Source organism: Paramormyrops kingsleyae, chromosome 6 (assembly GCF_048594095.1).
Source record: "Paramormyrops kingsleyae isolate MSU_618 chromosome 6, PKINGS_0.4, whole genome shotgun sequence".
Classification (NCBI taxonomy): Eukaryota; Metazoa; Chordata; class Actinopteri; order Osteoglossiformes; family Mormyridae; genus Paramormyrops; species Paramormyrops kingsleyae.
This window is the reverse complement of record NC_132802.1, coordinates 22,766,600-22,783,637: the sequence shown is the minus strand read 5'-3', so window position 1 is coordinate 22,783,637 and position 17,038 is coordinate 22,766,600. Positions and strand designations below refer to the sequence as shown.

Sequence of the window (17,038 nt, the reverse complement as noted above, 5' to 3'; positions counted from 1 at the left end):
GGGTACCAGTCCATCCCAGCACACACGCACTGTGAGCGATTTCGAGGTCCGGGTGGCCTAATTCCACGTCAGATTCCCTGGAGGAAGCCGATGCAGATCAGAGAACACGTGCTCCTCAAATGACTTATTTCTCCTACCCTCCTCCAACAGAACGAGAGTTTAACGCGGATTTTCACTGTGGCGTTCTGGACCTGGTGACGCGGAAGCCATGCACGAGATCTCTGACATGCAAGGTGGGAGTCGAATCAGAGCCCCTGTCGGGCACGGTGATGGGTTAGTGTGACGTAACGGCTGGCCGCCAAGCTATAACTGGCCCGTGTGTCCCACAGACACATTCCTTAAGCCAGCGGAGGGCCGTTCAGGGCCGCAGGAAGCGCTTCGACACCCTGCTGGCGGAGCACAAGAGCAAGGCCAGGGAGAAGGAGACGCAGCGAACATCGGAGCATCCCCAGCAACCACCCCTTCTCAGGGACCCCCACCCCTCCCCGTCACGCGTCGTACATGACCTTCACCAGGGGGCGCCAGGCAATGGCACCTCCGAGGCCAAGCCCTCGCTCCCCAGCAAACCCAGACCTCACAATCAGAGTCTTCCAAGGTAGGTGTCCGGAAGCTTCCGTGTTCTGTTCGCCTTAGGCACCTCAGAAACCGTGGGCGACAAAGTTGGATTGGGCTCCCAACAGGATTTTGTGTTTTACGGAGGTGCAAAGCAGCACGAGATTGGACATGAGAATCGTCTTTTTTTTTCCTTCTTTCTAACCTTTTTGAAGGCTGCACTCCTCCTCGCACCCCTGTGGGAATGCCCAGGGAGAGCCCGGCCTGCTTCAGGACTCACTGCATCCCTCCACCGTGCCCCCCGATGGACCGCCCCGCCTCTCCAGCGATGAAGGCGAGAACGAGGAGAAGGAGGATGGCACAGACAAGCTGGACTGCCACTACTCAAGCCATCACCCCCGGCCGGCAGCTGTGAGTGTGCCATGCCCGGGTCAATTCTATCAGCTTCGCAAGTTGGCATGGAAACGATGGGTGGCGCCCGGCCGCTTTTCTCGTAAGGGGGGGGGGGGGCTCTCTCATGCCCTAACACTGAACGTCTTTGGCTGTTCCTACAATAGAGAAAGCCCATAAATGAAAGCCAGTGCCGTTAAGAATGGATGGTTGTGGGGTGCGTTTAGTTGGGTCTTTCATCATTTGTCATTCCCGCCTCTGCACAGTTCTGCACGTTTGGGAGCCACCAGCTAGGAAGGAGCTGCTTCTGGTTCAACCGGCGCTTGGACAGAGTCCGCTGTGCCCTCAGCGCTATGGTGGATCGACACATCAACACACACCTGTGGAAGTAAGCTAGTGTTTGGTGTCTTGCTCTCCCCCCCCCCCCCCCCCCATCTACCCCTGTGTCTGGCTGGCTTGCTCTCTCTCTCTCTCTCTCTTTCTCTCTCTCTCTCTCTCTCTTTCTCTCTCCTTGCATCTGACAGGACCCCCGCCCCTACTTTATATTTTGGGCTGAAATGAGCATATTTTGGACAAAGAGAGTTTTCATGGATCTGAGTTTGACTGAGTGTTCATTAGTACCCTGAGACAGACTTGGGGGTCTGAACTTCATTGCTCAAACGAAATTCAAATTTAAAATTTTTTTAAATAAGCGACGGCAAAATTCTATATTCGAATTTTTGAAGATTTATTTGGGCTACTATTAATCAATTAACACACATTCCCTCATTTTTGTTTAGTGACAAGAACAATGTGACAATACAGAAACTCCCAAAAACCTGAAAGGTGTAGTATAGCAGTCTGGCCACTCGGAAAATTTTATCACCAAAATTTGAGAATAATGGAATGTTGTTGCTATTGGAAATCCACCAAAATATTCTATATAATGTCTGGACAGAATGAAATATTAGAGGCTGCCCAAGCCTAGTCACACACAGACTAAACTGGAGCCAGTTTGATTGATGTCGATATGATGATGTTTAGCTTTTAAGCTGCAGACGCCGAAGAGACCACAGCATAATCCCCCATTTGCCGATTTATAGGTGTGTGCCTGTGGATTATATCTATATATCTATCTATCTATCTATCTCGCCTGGTTCTTCCCTGTTTCTCATTAATGAAGGGCTTCTTCCTTGCTTTATTGGACTTCAGTCCTGCTTCTAGGAGTCTGATACAAACTGTCCTAGCAGTGCACCTCACACCTGCACTTAATGTTTCCCATTCCTTTTGAAGGTCACTTGATGTCATCCTCGGATTCATGTGAAACTGTCAGATAAGTTGACGGTCATCTCTAGCATTAGAATGTCGCTTCCGCCGTTTACACAGGCTGGTTTCTGGTCGTTCCCTGTGTCTCCTGCTTCACCTTATTTTTGTGTCCTGCTGTCTTAGAAATTTTGAATTTTTCAAAACCATGATTAAACCAAGACTTAAAAATGCAGATTGGTTTAAAAATAGAGTGGTCTCTTAATTTTTTTTTCCTTGGCTGTATTTCATTCACAAAAGCCTATCTTAGCTGTGTATCAGTCATTTGTTTTAATTGCATGCCACAAAAAGCTGTCTCTTTGTTGCTGCTGCTGACATTTCTGTCCTGTGGGTAGCTAAATACATAAAAATGTGTTGTTACATGCTAGCATTATTATGGATGGGCTGATCCGCATTTTTTCAGTTCCAATCTGATTCCGATGCACAACTGCCGATACTGAAGTCTGATACAGGAGCTTTTTTATTGTAATATTTTAATTAATAAATAAATATATTATATTAATACTTTATACGTCATTAATATTTTTAAGCCAGTAAATACGGATGAAAAAATGTATGCCAAAATTTTTTTTTTAATTTTAACTGGCTACTGGTAACATATATAATGCCCTGTTCCCTCATTTGTACATTTTGTTTTAAGCCTTTATGAGGTATTTGTAGTTCAATCTGAATATCTTCCAAGCTACGATACACAAGTGGCGAATGCTTAAAATGTCCCACGATGTTTCTCCCACGGGCAACAGCATCTGTTGCTCTTCGTTGCGACAGCAGCCCCTCATGGATCACATACTGTAGCGAGTGCGCAGTTAGCGACTCCCAAACCATCCATTACACACGGCGTCTCGCACAATCGTGTGCGCTCTCTTAAGTGTGATTTTCCACTAAACGCTACTCCCACCTCTCAAACCATATTGTTTTTTCAAAGATTGCAAAACCTGTGCTATTAGTTGATGTTAAAAGCATAGAATATTTCCAGGTGGTCACCCTCTTATCTGATGTTCTTACGCTCCCCCTACTGCGAAGGGTACGCGCATGACGACATATCAGGCGGAAGTCACTGCACTTACGCCCACTGAGTGGAAGCAAAACAGAGTGGCAGCGTTAGCATTCAGCTTGGATGCCTACAAAAAACACAATGAGAAAGCGCTGTCGTAACATCGATCGTACAAATAGAAATAGATTTAACATGAAACAGGAGCTTTTTTAGAGACTGCCAGAAACGGAATAAGTAAGTATCATACGTGGATCGGTCACATATGGCCAATACCCGATACATCCAATAGGCCTGGATCAGCACGGATACCGATCTGAATATCGGATCGCTGCATCTCTGTTATATATTATTACCTTCTCATCATTATCCTCACACAATGGGCTTAGGTTGCTGTGCAATGATGTGCTAGGTGTTTAGTATAGATTTATAATTAATATTGGAATTTCTTCGAATGAAAGCAGTTTATTATTCCTACCCTGTGATATTTGGAGTTCAGCACAACGAAGGGGCTGCCTTCGCAAAAGCTTGTAAATCGTTGTATTAAAACATTTTTTGCAGCGTTTAAGAAACCCTTTGGTGCTTCATTACGCCCGTGATGTTTCCTAGGAAAATCCCGCCGGCCCCGGAGGCGCTCTGCTCCCCGCTGCCTCACAGGACCAGCACAAGCTCACAGCCGGCGCCCCCCTGCAGCGGCAGTGCGACCAGCTTCCCCTGCAGCGCCTCTCTCACCTCCTCCCCGGTGCTCGTCCCGCCGCCGTACGCGCAGTCCTTGGACAGCAAGGCGGTGCTGTCCTACGGGACGACGCTGAACGCCCGTGTGTCTCCGGGCGGCGGCATGGAGCCCCCCGCCTACGGCGCGCCCGTCCGCCAGGTGTCCCTGTGGCCGCAGGTGCCTTTAGGCCATTCGGCCGTGCCCTCGTCCAGCAGGTCCCCTAAGTCTAAACCCAGCAGCAAGCAGTTTAAGTCTCGGGACTCCTCTGGCACTGTGCTGACCTCCGCTGGCGTCGGCTCCGGGAAGAAGAGGAAGAGCAGCTCCCCTCTGCCCGCCCATCCGATTTCCTCGCTGCAGTCTTCCTCCTCATCCTCCTCATCTTCCTCTGGTACCTTCAAGAAGAACTGTGCCACGACGCCTGGCACGCAGCACCACTCGCCGACGCCACCCTCTGCTACCCACATTACGGGCCACAGCAGTGCCCCCGCAGGCAGGACCAACTCTGTGAGTGTGAAACACGAGCAGCCGAGCCGGGGCCCCCCGTTGGGGAGCCCGGCCGAGTCCATCAAGCGCATGAGCGTGGTGATGAACAGCAGCGACTCCACGCTGTCTCTGGGGCCATTCGTGCACCAGACAGTCACTGAGCACACGGGCAATTCGCACGCCGGCTCCGCGCACGGCTCCTTGGAGCACCGGCTGGAAGGAAAAAGGCGCAAGATGCCCCTAGGCTCGGCCGGCATGGACGGAGGGAGCAGGGCGCTCGGAGGGGGGGCTCCCGGCTCGGGCAGGTCCATCAAGCTGCCCAAGGCGCCTACCATCAACAACATCCACGGCAAACATGGCCGCCCCATCTCTGGATTGCAAGGGCTTCCCAACAACTCCTTCATACAACAGGTGACTTCGCCCAGCTGACAACCTTCCCCTGATTTTATACGGTTTCACCGGTGTGCGTCGCCAGTCTGAGTGCTGCGGAATGAATAGGGGTGCATTTGGCAGAAGCGGAGATGAAACATGGGTTAGTGTTAGTGCCGGAGCAGTGCTGCATGTCCGTGATGGTGCTTTTAGGAGCTGGATCTGTGAGAGGATTCTCGCGCATGTAGAGTCACAGGTACTTAAGTGGGAAGATAAACAAAGGAGATGCAGGCGGATGGGAGCCTGTTGGCCCTTGAGGTAAGCTGGTAAAGCACGATGCTAATCGGCGCTCGCTTTTCACCTCACGCAGCCAAAGGCGCGTCCCTGATGACGGCTGTGCGGCCCCCTGCCATGCTGAGCGCCGGGGCTGAACGCTGGCTTGCCCTCGTCACCGTGACACTCTCCGCTGGATGAGGCCTTTCTGCCATCGACTGTTCCCGCGATCCTCAGGGGTGGAGATCCGACCGGAGCGTCGACGGCGCCCAGCGAGAGTCGCCCGATGAAAAGCCATGTCCGCGAAGGAAACTCACGTCGCCGGGCGACCGGGCCAGGGTCTCGCCGGTGATGTGGACGGGGCTCGGCCACTCTTCCCTGGAGGGGGCCACGTGCCCTGTGACCGTGCACTGAAGATGTGAGGTACGGGGCTAGGCCACTTTGGGCCTCGTAGGTGCAGAGTCGTCAGAGCACCACCTAGTGGTGGGACTGGTAAGGTTCTGCCAAACCACTGGAATATTAAGAGACAGGCATAGACGACCTGAAACAAGCCTCTGGGGGAACAGGACGGTCGGGGTAGAAAACTATCAGGAGTTACCGCCATTTCACACATTTATCATTTACATTTTTTTCCCCGTTTTTATTTTGCGTGACATTGACAGTTACTACAGGTCCTGAAGTACCCTAGTGGTTTAGGCGAGATGGAGGAGTGGGGAGTGCAGGATGGAGGCCTGAGGAAGGGCCTGAGTGTGGGGCTGGTCCAGCTGGGAGCTGGGGGGGGACTCGACCGTGCCAGCGGTGTGGATGCAGGCTTCACACAGGGCCCCAGCGACCATCTATGTTCTGATTCAGCTTCAGCTAAAGGGGTCAGATTGGGCCATCATGTTTCTCTTCATTCTAGAGAAGACCTGTGTGTGTGTGTGTGTGTGTGTGTCTGTGTCAGTGTGTGTGTGTGAGAGAAACTCCAAACCAAACTGCTGAATTGGGAATTTAACAACCTCTGTTTTCAGTGTTACTGTACTACCTGGGTTCACCCTAAAATCAGCACCATTGTCAGACAAAATGCCAGCACACTGAACTGTTGGCATAAACATGATGATGGCATGATTTTCTGCACAGGTTATGCAATTTTGTTTCTCTGCCTGCTCGCCAAAATTGGAGCACATTATGTAGAGGAAGTAGTTCTAGTAAAGCATAAACATTTACTGTCAGATAATAATCTTTAAGATGGTCCTGATCCTACTCCCAAATACTGAGCCCATCTTAACTGCACAACAGTTAGAATGTTAAATGTACAGATACAGAATGTCACAGCAATTCATTTCACTCTCAGCATATAAATTAAATGTTTACCTGTGATTTAAATGATGATTCTTACAGAATCCCCCTGCTGGGGTTTTAAGTTGAACCTGCACATGCTTGGGGAGAGGACGCTTGAGCTGGACTTGGATGTGACGCAGATTCCTATGTTGATATCCTCCCCATACCACTGTAATGACCCTCTGAAGCATTTTGGCAGCCATCTGAATGTGGCCACAGAGCTGCCGGCCGTGGCTGTTTAACTCCTGTAGATTTCTATACCATATTGATGTCAATCAACAAGCGTAGCTGTAAGTCAGTCCATTTTTATTCTGCTTCGGGGTTTTTCTTGTATGTATTATACAGATAATGAAATTCCAGAATATGTATTTTGTTAAAAAAAAAACTAAATTGTACATATTTAAATATGTATTTTTGCACAAGAATTTTTTCCTATCCATTTTGGTACAATTGAAATTCAATATGTATTTAGTCGAGATTACTCTTTTGTTTTAAAGTGGTTCACTGCCAAGCCAATAATGCAATATGCCTATAACACACACATAACATCTCTTAGAAGCATGGTCAGTCCCTTGGAAGGTAAAGTGCTGTCACTGGATCCCTGTTTGTGGCGTCTGAACACATTTCTGTTCTCCCGAGGGCCCTCTGATTGCATTGTTTATTCAAAGATGTTTATTTTACAGCTGAATTTGACAGATTAATGAAATTCTGCTGCTAAGCTCCAAGCTGGTTTCAGAATCAGGTCTCCAGTGCTGGTGAGTTTTTAAGGGCTTTTGGACTGTGGCTAATGTTTAGTTCACAAGAGCACCTGTTTCCCATTGTCCTATGTGGCCTGTTGGAATTTCATGCACCTCAGCACAAAGATCCGCAGGGTGCACTTAATATATTCAATAATTTACTTTTTAAAAATGCATTGGAACTGAAGCTAAATTGGACAGAGGAATTAGCTAGTAGTCTCTGGTTACCTGTTTGCTGCTGTCCCTAACACAGTACCTACCCCACATGCTTCCTTTCAATTGGTTTTTATTCTATCCAGTGTCTTTCAGATTGAATATCTTGTAATAAAAAAAGTTGTTACCATAACACAATTTGATTCATTTGTATAGTACAATTTAGTATTCCACGTAATTAGCTTTATCAGTCATTTAATCATTGTTAATTATTCTGAAGCTGTTAATATGAATAATTAATTCTAATTAGGTTATAATATATTGCACTATATTCAGGGCAATAAAAACTAATTTGTGCATCTTTTTATTGATAAGGACCCTTTACATGAAGTCCAGAAATGTCAAAATTGATTCATGTGACAGGGGTAATAAAAACCAGCACATGCTGGGAGTTATCCCAGTGTCAGTAGGATAATTCAGAGCCAGTCCAGCTTTGCCAGCCTCTGTTCTCATATGTGTCGCATGAGAGTTTGACTTGAGTGGTTCATTCAACAAAAAAAATCTCACTAGAAGCTGTGGTGGCCTTCAGAATGTCGACTGGTTTACGAGCGAGGTTCTGAAATCGCGCTTGTGTGGGTCTCCAGTCTGGGTAGGCGCTTAAGCACCAGGCGAATCATGCTAACTAATCCAATGTAATCCTCTGTGCCAGGAATATCGGTGATTAACCAGTTCAAACTGGACCTGGACTGAGGACGGCCACCTTAAATTGTGACCCTATGCAGAGAGCAGTGGTGACAGCTCCGGCAGCACTATACCTCAGAGTTTAGGAGTAGGACAAGGACTAAAATAGGAAAGGAGGGGGCATTTCAACACACAAGTGCAGCTTTTTGCATCATGGTTGCCAAACATTTCATTTGAAGCACTGCTCTTACTTTTAGTATCTTTTGCAGCTCTTAGAAAAAAGTGCCTGAAATACTTACACTATGACTGTTTCCCATAGCTGTCGTTCATTTTGTTATGACTTGAAGGTTAGAACTTGCCTTTTCCTACCCCCATCTGTCTTTGGCTCCCAGTTGTGGTAACATTTTGGCAAGTGCCATAGTTTTTTGGGGGAGGCTAATGAAATAAATGGTGGGGGAGGAGTTTGCCACCTTTTGTTAATCTGTTTAGACTGCTGTTAATTATAATGCAGAGTTCTATCTAAATGATAAAAATCTGTTGTTAAAACCGGAATATGACCTGTGGTCTGGAATGTGAGTGAGCAAGAAAGGCGCCCCCTCCCCAATTTATGTCTGGCAAACCTACTTATGCTCCATGTTTTTATACTCGAACAATAGATGTATTTGATTTGGCACTACAGAACTGTAATGTGAATCAAAAACTGAGAGAAGCTTCTTTTTGGGAATCCTTATAAATGCAAACTCCACTGTACAAGTGTGTATAGTTGATTTTTGGACAAGTAATCACATGCATCTGATCAGCTGGACTTTGTGTTGGCTGCTATATTCGACAAATGTAGTTGAATAGATTTAAATATTTAAAGATTGTATAGCCTGTTTTGTAACAGTTTTCTGTAAATAAAAATAATTTATACTGTTATTTATACGTTAAAATTGGCTAACCTCTTTCTTCAATACTCGTCAGTACTTTTTTTGGGCTGGAAGGATGCAGTATGTAACTTGATAACCTTGCAGTGATTTTTACCAGGCATTACCACAAACAAAGGGCACTTCTCTTAAATGTATAGTACTAATCTGAGCCACTGTCTTTGCTGACAGGAATGAACAATATGATGTTGGTAAATCAACGATTCTACCTCACAGGGGTAGCGCATGGGGGCTGGCTGCTGAATAATGTGATATACAGTCATATGTGTGTCCTGATTCACCCTAGAGAATTCCTGTCATTAGACAAGCTGTTGTAATTGCTCCTCAGCCATATGCGTAACATGTCCAGATTTATTTTTACAAGACAGAGTAAAAGCAGAAATTGCTTCAAAATGAGGCATCCATTACTTGGAAGTGGCAGAACCACCCTCATCACATCAGTACTAAACTTCAGTCTAGGTTTTCATATGTCCATTATAGTAAAGAATGTGCCTTTGAAAAAAGTAATATTCGTCAAAAGCAACCATTCCTGTTTGTGGAAAAAATGTATTATATACATAAAGTTTAAGCCCCCACCCCCACCAAAGGCAGCCAGTCCTGGACGCGAGGTCTGCACTGCCCCTGAACCCGAGGAGCAGAAGTCATATTAGGTTACATGTTGATGACTCTGGAGAGCTTCTGGACTCTGTTCAGCAGCAGATCTCCTTTCTTTATGGTTTCCTGGTACTGCCAGTTCTTACTGTCAGGCCTAAAAAAAAACAAAGTTACTAAATTAGCCTTTGAAAACCAACACATACTGCTGGAAAAGAGCCAGTCAATGGATATTTTTTGTCATTGTGAGAATACACTGCACCTGTTTGTCTCAACGATCTCATTGACTTTATCAATTTTGCAGTGGAGTCGACCGGCTGCAATAAATCGTGAGAGTTCCCTAAAAAAAAAAAGTGGATTGTTTAGGTACTAGTCACTACAAAAAGTCAAGACAGAAAAGGTTTAGGATATAGTTTGTGCTACACATGTATGATCCAGCAAAGCCTGGAGATGCATTCAGTACTATTCCTTATGAACAATCCAATAGCATGAGCAGGAACTTACTGGTCAATAAACTCCGGGCCAACGCCAAAGGCTTCGGCCATGTAGCCCAGTGTCAGGGAGCGGTAGGACTCCAGCAGCTGACTGTAGGCCAGGATCCGCATCTCACGCACGTAGAAGCGGTAATGAGGGGCAAAGAGCCAGTTTTTCTTCATCTCCTGCTCCACTGCAGCTGCATAAGCCAAGACACTGCTCATAACACCTGGAGTTCACTGGGTCAGGCAGCCATTTTATGCTTTAAGAGTCTGACATGTTGAACTAATGCAAAGAAAATGCTGTTTACTCACCCAGGGATTGAAAGAACACTGAATACCTGCACTCGTACAGAGAGAACAGATACTGACGTACACAGGGAAGACTGTGTAGCACCTCCAAAATCTCTGCACCCTTTATTACCTGCAATTTAAACATAAGAGGGCCGGTAGTTAGACTTGACCTCTGTCCCTAAGCCAGCAAAGGACCTCCATGAGCCCCAGTTGCAGCTAGATACGCCCACATACCTTCTCCCGAAGGTCCGGTCTCTTCAGCGCTATCATGCTGACGTACACAGTGAATGTGACAAAAGTTTTGTAGTCCATCAGCTCGTAGGAGGTGAACGTGGACACGGTGTCCAGAAAGAGCTCTGCAGCCTCCTTGAAGTCCCTGATGGCCAGACAGTAGAGTCCCTGGTACACTTTCAAACGATTCCTCCTGTCCCAGTCACCGCCTTCCTCTATTAAACTACGGGGAGGGAAACGTTAAGCAATGGTTTAAGGTAAACATTTTACTGCACATGTACAGATGTGTATATATAGACATCAAATTCTCCTTACCTTTTTGCTTTTTCAGTATTCGTTATTATGAGATCGCTGTCCATGTAAAACAGCCCAATTCTCAGCAAGTAAAAAACAATATCTAATCTATGTCCCAGAGCAACAGTCTTGTCATAAGTCTTCCTGAATGCTGTCAGTGCTCCTTCCTATATAAAGATAAAAAAACAAATTTGATAAGGATTTTCACTTCTAAAACAAGTAATGTCTAACGCAAAGGTGGGCAATCTCATCCACAAAGGGCCAGTGTGTATGCAGGTTTTTGGGATAACCTTTAGGTCAGCTGTTCAAACCCAGGTAAGGACTTATTAGCTAATCAGTCCTCTAATTAGTAATCTAATTGGGGAGTTGCAGCAAAAACTGGCCTAATATGAAATGTTATGCTGATGGATAACCACGTGAAGTAGCTGCCATTAGTACCCACCTTGTCACCAATGCGAATGAGGTACTCTGCTTTTTCCATCATTGCGTCGCGGATTTCACTTTCGCCGAGGTTCTTCTCAGCATCCTCCAGAACATCATCCAGGCGCTTCTGCACCTCCTCATTCTCCTTCTTCATTTTGGTCAACAGGTCGGTGTCCACCTGCCACTTCAGCTCTTTGCAGATAACTTCGTAGTAAGGTGCCATGTCTAGAGTAAACGTACGCAGGCAGGTAAACAGGAAGGACGATGACTAACAGGGGAGCTTGATAACTTTTACACAATTTATGCAAGTGCATCAGATGTATCTGCCCCATTGCTACTTGCAGGCAGAGAGTCCCTAGCAAAGCCGAAACACAATCACACCAGCACAAGCATCCCAAGTAGCAAGTTACAGAACCAGCCCACAGTACTTTGGTTCCATGTTAAGTCAAACATTTTCGCTACTAGTAAGTTTCATAAAGTAGCTTTTCGGCAGGCCGAGGTTTTGTGAACATTCAGAGGCAATTTACTCTGACCTAAAATGACGCTGCAAATCTCTGAGGCAGGAAAAAGTGTTAGCGATCTGTTCCCCCAGCCCCCAAATAAAATGGAACTTCATGCTTCTGTACTTACTGTTATGTTTAATCGCCTCCATAAGCTCCGTTTTAATTTCCACATCTTGCTTGTTTTCTTCAATCGTAAGCAAGAACTTGAGCTGGGCGATTCGCAGATCGGGGTTTTTAGGCAAGCCCTCTTCCTCCAGATTTTCTAACGGCATTTTAGAAAACCTTGTTAATCGCTGCTATGAACAGACACGACAAATTATATCTACGAAGACCACTTCTACATGCAAAATATGACAAAGGAGAAAAAAACGAAATGCCTTATTTCATATAACTCAGCAGCATTATCTCCTCTTTTGATTACACCGGAAGTGAGTATCTTCTTCCTCCTGCTTTTTTTATCATAAGGAGAAATATAGATCGAAATGCATGGTGCTGCCCCCTGGTGTCCGGCTCCCGACAGCGCCTTATCCGGTGAGACGAGACGAGACTTCGTTACTGCATTTACTTTATTGATCCAGAGGAAAATTTAGGCAGCCAGTACCTTACATATATAAAAGGCCACAATGCAAAAGAATAATTGGAAGAAGAATAAAGAATACGATTGACAAAAGTGGTAACGGTACCAATAATTAAAGATGATAATAGTGAATGATACTTTGGTAAAGCTTTATTTGACGAGGCTCAAATAGCATATGCTACTACTTATGTATTAGTTAACCACAAATTAAGTCTTAGTTACATACTGATCTTATGTTAATTCATCATTAATGAATCATGATGCTTATTTCATCCCAACGATATCACTATATGTTACTATACGTGTTCATTTTGTAAACCCTTGTGAAATACTGAAGGAACCACTGAAGGAATAACTAACGAATAACCCGTGAAATAATGTCATGTTTGTTCATCATTAATGAATCATGATACAGCTTTTATACAAGTAGCGATATTTGTTCATGATTTCTTCACGATTTATACTTCAGTAGTAAATGAGTTATTACTAAGTATTTGTGCCTTGTAAAGTGCTACCAATACATTGTTACTTATGCTGCATACATCTATCGCATTAAAACCACTGACTGTTTTAGTGAACAACATTGATTATTTTGTTACAATGGTACCTGTCAAGGGTGCCATTATATATTAGGCAAATGCACAGTCAGTTCTTGAAGTTGATGCTCTGGGCAATGTTCTGCTGGGAGACCTTGGGTCCTGGCATTCATGTGGATGTTACCTTCACTCAAACCACCTACCTCAGGGGTGGGGAATCTTATCCGCAAAGGGCCGGTGTGTATGCAGGTTTTTGCTGCAACTCCCTAATTAGGTCACTAATTAGAGGATTGATTGGCTGAAGAGTCCTCACACCTGGGTTTGAACAGCTGACCTAAAGGTTATCCCAAAAACCCGCATACACACCGGCCCTTTGCAGATAAGATTGCCCACCCCTGACCTACCTAAACATTGTTGCAGACTATATACAACCCTTTATGGCAACAGTTTTCCCAGTTGCAGTGGCCTCTTTCAGGAGGATAATATTCCCAGCCACACTGCCAAAAATGTTCAAGAATAGTTCAAGCTGTTGACTCCAAATTCCCCAAATGTCAATCCAATTAATCATCTGTGGGACGTGTTGGACAAACTAGTCTGATCAATAGAGGCCCCAACTCTCTACTTACACGACTTAAAGGATCTGCTGCTGATGTCTTGGTGCCAGATACCACAGGACACCTTCAGAGGTCTTGTGGAGTCCATGCCTCGATGGGTCAGAGCTGTTTTGACAGCATGAGGGAGACTTGCACAATATAAGGTAGGTTGTTTTAATGTTATGGCTGACTGGTGTAGAGTTAGTTTGTATACACACTGACTACTTTGAGGCTAATGCTTTTCTCATGGGCAGACATCTGATTTATATACTTACAGCATCTTACTAATCTATTCCTTTCAACCCCAAACTCCAGGCCAATCCATAAACCTGGCCAGAGTTGGATGGATGGATGGATGAACAGACAAATAAAGATGAAAATTCCATTCACATTGATGCAGAATATTAACTATCTTCATATACTACTGTGACATACCATAAAGATCTGAAGCATTTACCGCTGTTTACCTTGGGGGACGGTGTGATGCTCAGTGGCTCAGGCCTCTCTGCCTGTCATCAGGTTGCCGGTCCATATCCTGTGTTCGGCAGAATTGATACATCTCTACTGGGCCCTTGAATCAGGACCTTAACCCCCCCCCCCCCCAAATGCTCAAGGGATGCCAGATCCTGTACTCAAACTCCAAGCTTCACTATCAACTGTGTATTTCTGCATGTCATAAAGGGGTGCAAGAAGGAATATGGGAAAACTAAGGAACTCTAATCTATCTGTACTCACACTTGTGAAAAATGGCAGTTAAAGCATCATGATTTCATTCATTCATCCACTTTTCCATGAGAAAGCAAAAGAAAAGCCAACGGCACTGAGCAAGCTTTAAAATGCTAGATCGCTATCACACATTGTAGGGTACATTGCGCTAACACGCCCACAAGACTTCTCAATATAGCACTGCTCTGTTCAGCTGAATGTTGAAAACGACATCATCCAGGAGTTTGGTGGCCTTGAGCAGAATTATATATACAATTGTGATCTAGTTACAGTAAAATTTCACACAATCGATTTAAGATTAATGTGTGTCTGTATGTGTGTTGATTTGTCATATTGTCAGATGTTGTCCAACAGGTATATGTAGGTAACTGGTTGAAAATGTGAATGCAGTTTATACTGGAATAGCAATTTTTTTTTGTCATGCTAATATCAGTTAAATAAGCATAATATAGTTTAGTATCCCAGATAGTTTAGTATTGCAACCTAATGTAGTTTAGTGTCCCAAATAGGTACTGAGACTGAAAGGACTTTTTGTTTATATACATAGGAGTGCAGTGAAAAGGAAAAAAAAGTGCACAAGCACACGTATCTTTAACTGAAACACCAGTTAGCAGTAATATATTAATCATTTATCAAACCACTTTCAGTGAAAAACCGCTTTAATTTTACAGTGCAAGCAACCACAGGGTGGCGTTTAAATGTTGCATGCAAATACATTTATGAAGCTGGTGCTTTGTACTGGAAGAAGAGCCAGCCCCCCTCAAAAAGGCAGCTTGCCTAGATAAAAACAGGTCAAACGATAAAAAGTCACTTTATTTATACAGTGTAAGGAAAAGCAGTAAAGATGCCCCAATGTTCTTGGTTGATCATTTGGATACAGACAGTGTTAGCAATTTATGACCATGGGGGAAGTCAGGGAGAGAATGGGGGTTCTGGTCGGCACCACTAGGGTGATAAGGAAGATAACTAAATTACAATGATCATAAAAGTCTCCACCCTGTCCTGCCCCATCCCTGCCCCAGGCTCCTCACAGGCCAGGGGGGTCACTCTTCATATGTAAATTCACTCACAACACCTACACACAGCACCTTGGCGGGGAGGGTCTTTTGGGGTATAAAGGGGGGTGAAGAACTGCCCTTAATTTGTATTAATTTGTTCAATAAACCACCATTTTGCTGAAACTGCGGAGACTCTGCAAGTGGATTCCTTACAACAGTGTCTCCTTAGGTTACGATGGATTGTTCTCAAACTGTCCTTATCTTCTGCAGTTTGAACATGACGCTTGCATATCATAACATATGCCATTATGAATAAGAACAAAAGCAACCAGGTGCCATTAAGCACTAACAGAGATGTGGAATATGGTCGTATAAGTACTTCCATATTTTTGTATTTGCAATGCAACAGACACAACTTGAAACAGACTAGCATATTAGCTAGGTAGCTAGTGTAGCTATGCTTAAGGCAGATGGTTAATGTGGCATAACTTATATACATAATGAGGCTTGGTTGCTAGCTGACTGGCTGTTTGACGTCATATGACACAATCACATTTTGTGCCTACTGTCATTGATGAACAAAGTTATACTAGCACACATCAGCTTGCTGAGTATCTTACCTTCAACATGCTACATTGTGATTGTGATTGGCGGCAACACAGTCACTGGCCTGAATGGGCCAGCGACTGGCTAATCAACTTGCCCAACATACTTTTTTACTGGCCCTGGGCTGTTAGGCCATCGCTTACGTTGAAACCTGGACGATAGAGCAGGGGTGGCCAATCTTACCCGCAAAGGGCTGGTGTGTATGCAGGTTTTTGGGATAACCTGTAGGTCAGCTGTTCAAACCCGGGTGTGAGGACTCCTCAGCCGATCAGTCCCCTAATTAGTAATCTAATTAGGGAGTTGCACTGAAAGCCTGCATACCCAATGGCACTTTCTGGATAAGATTGGCCACCCCCTCAGTAGAGCAATGAAGAATATCACGCACCAAGGGATGACGGAGAAATGAAAATCAAACTTTTCATAAATTTTTATGACACAAGATGCTGCGACAACGTGATGGATTTCGTGTTACAGCCTGTACTCACTTGGTAGCCGGTTTGAAAGTCATGAAGCATCTGAAAGGATGTTCAAAACGCTTGATTGTCACATTGTTCATGTAAACTTCAGATAGTTCCAGGAAGTGTTTGGCAGGCAATTTGGATGCATTAAATACGAAAACAGAACAGCAATTTTTGGTAATTAACATTGATTTATATATATAAATGATATATTAAAAATCGATTAAATTAAATATGTATATATAATATATAATATGTATTTAATTGTATAACACATCAACATGAAATATAATTCATAATATACACATAATATGGGGTTACCTTGACATATTTTTGACTTACCTTGGTTAAAGAGTGTGTTGCTGCTGCTATTGCTTTGAACTCTTCTTCTAACTGAGGACAAAAATAATCTTAATGGCTTAAATGCTAATAAACTGGGAAACATGTCACGCCGTTTGTCTGCACCCTTTCCTCCACGATGATCTTGCATATAGTCTCCACCATGGTTTGCTGTACTGTTAGGGGGATGCTCCAGTTACTCAGAGTGCAAATGAATGGTTACCCCAGTGACACAGAGAGGAGGAAAGAGTGGCTCAAGTCACCATAACTAAAAATTCCAACAAAAAAAAATTCAAACACTCCATTTACACTTTTTCACAAAGAGCACACCACTCGGAAGCTTAATGTTTGGTTTATTGAAAATAAAGGACAAAAAAATGCTTGCAAACCCCAGCATGCAGGGTGAGAGCTGGAACACTGGATGGAATCCCCTCCCACACCGCCGTGTGTCCTCCAGTGTGATTTGCTGCCTTTTCCCCTTCGTGGCCGTGTGCCTGTCGGTGC

The 17,038-nt window shown here is 44.6% G+C and overlaps 2 protein-coding genes across 5 annotated transcripts in view; one reads left to right on the top strand and one right to left on the bottom strand.

Annotated features, from left to right (window-relative positions):
- Positions 1 to 14,392, top strand: part of LOC111842282 (ataxin-7-like) — a 48,700-nt gene extending 34,308 nt beyond the window's left edge. For 2 of the 4 annotated variants that reach the window (XM_023808728.2, XM_023808727.2), the window contains 6 exons: positions 151 to 233; positions 330 to 595; positions 768 to 963; positions 1,209 to 1,330; positions 3,845 to 4,844; positions 5,173 to 8,884. In XM_023808728.2, coding sequence (XP_023664496.1) covers positions 151 to 233; positions 330 to 595; positions 768 to 963; positions 1,209 to 1,330; positions 3,845 to 4,844; positions 5,173 to 5,190 — 1,685 coding nt within the window. In that variant the 3' untranslated portion in view covers positions 5,191 to 8,884. Of the gene's footprint in view, positions 1 to 150; positions 234 to 329; positions 596 to 767; positions 964 to 1,208; positions 1,331 to 3,844; positions 4,845 to 5,172; positions 8,885 to 13,478 lie in introns of those variants that run through there. The other 2 variants (XR_011991912.1, XR_011991911.1) reach the window with 2 other exon arrangements.
- LOC111842284 (26S proteasome non-ATPase regulatory subunit 6-like) lies at positions 9,226 to 12,156 on the bottom strand. Its single transcript, XM_023808729.2, has 8 exons — positions 11,829 to 12,156; positions 11,218 to 11,423; positions 10,797 to 10,942; positions 10,485 to 10,704; positions 10,272 to 10,380; positions 9,988 to 10,156; positions 9,746 to 9,823; positions 9,226 to 9,640 (listed from the first exon to the last, which is right to left on the bottom strand). Exons 1-8 carry the CDS (start codon positions 11,971 to 11,973, stop codon positions 9,544 to 9,546), a joined length of 1,170 nt encoding a protein of 389 aa, XP_023664497.1. The 5' UTR covers positions 11,974 to 12,156; the 3' UTR covers positions 9,226 to 9,543.
- Positions 14,393 to 17,038: the final 2,646 nt, after the last annotated feature.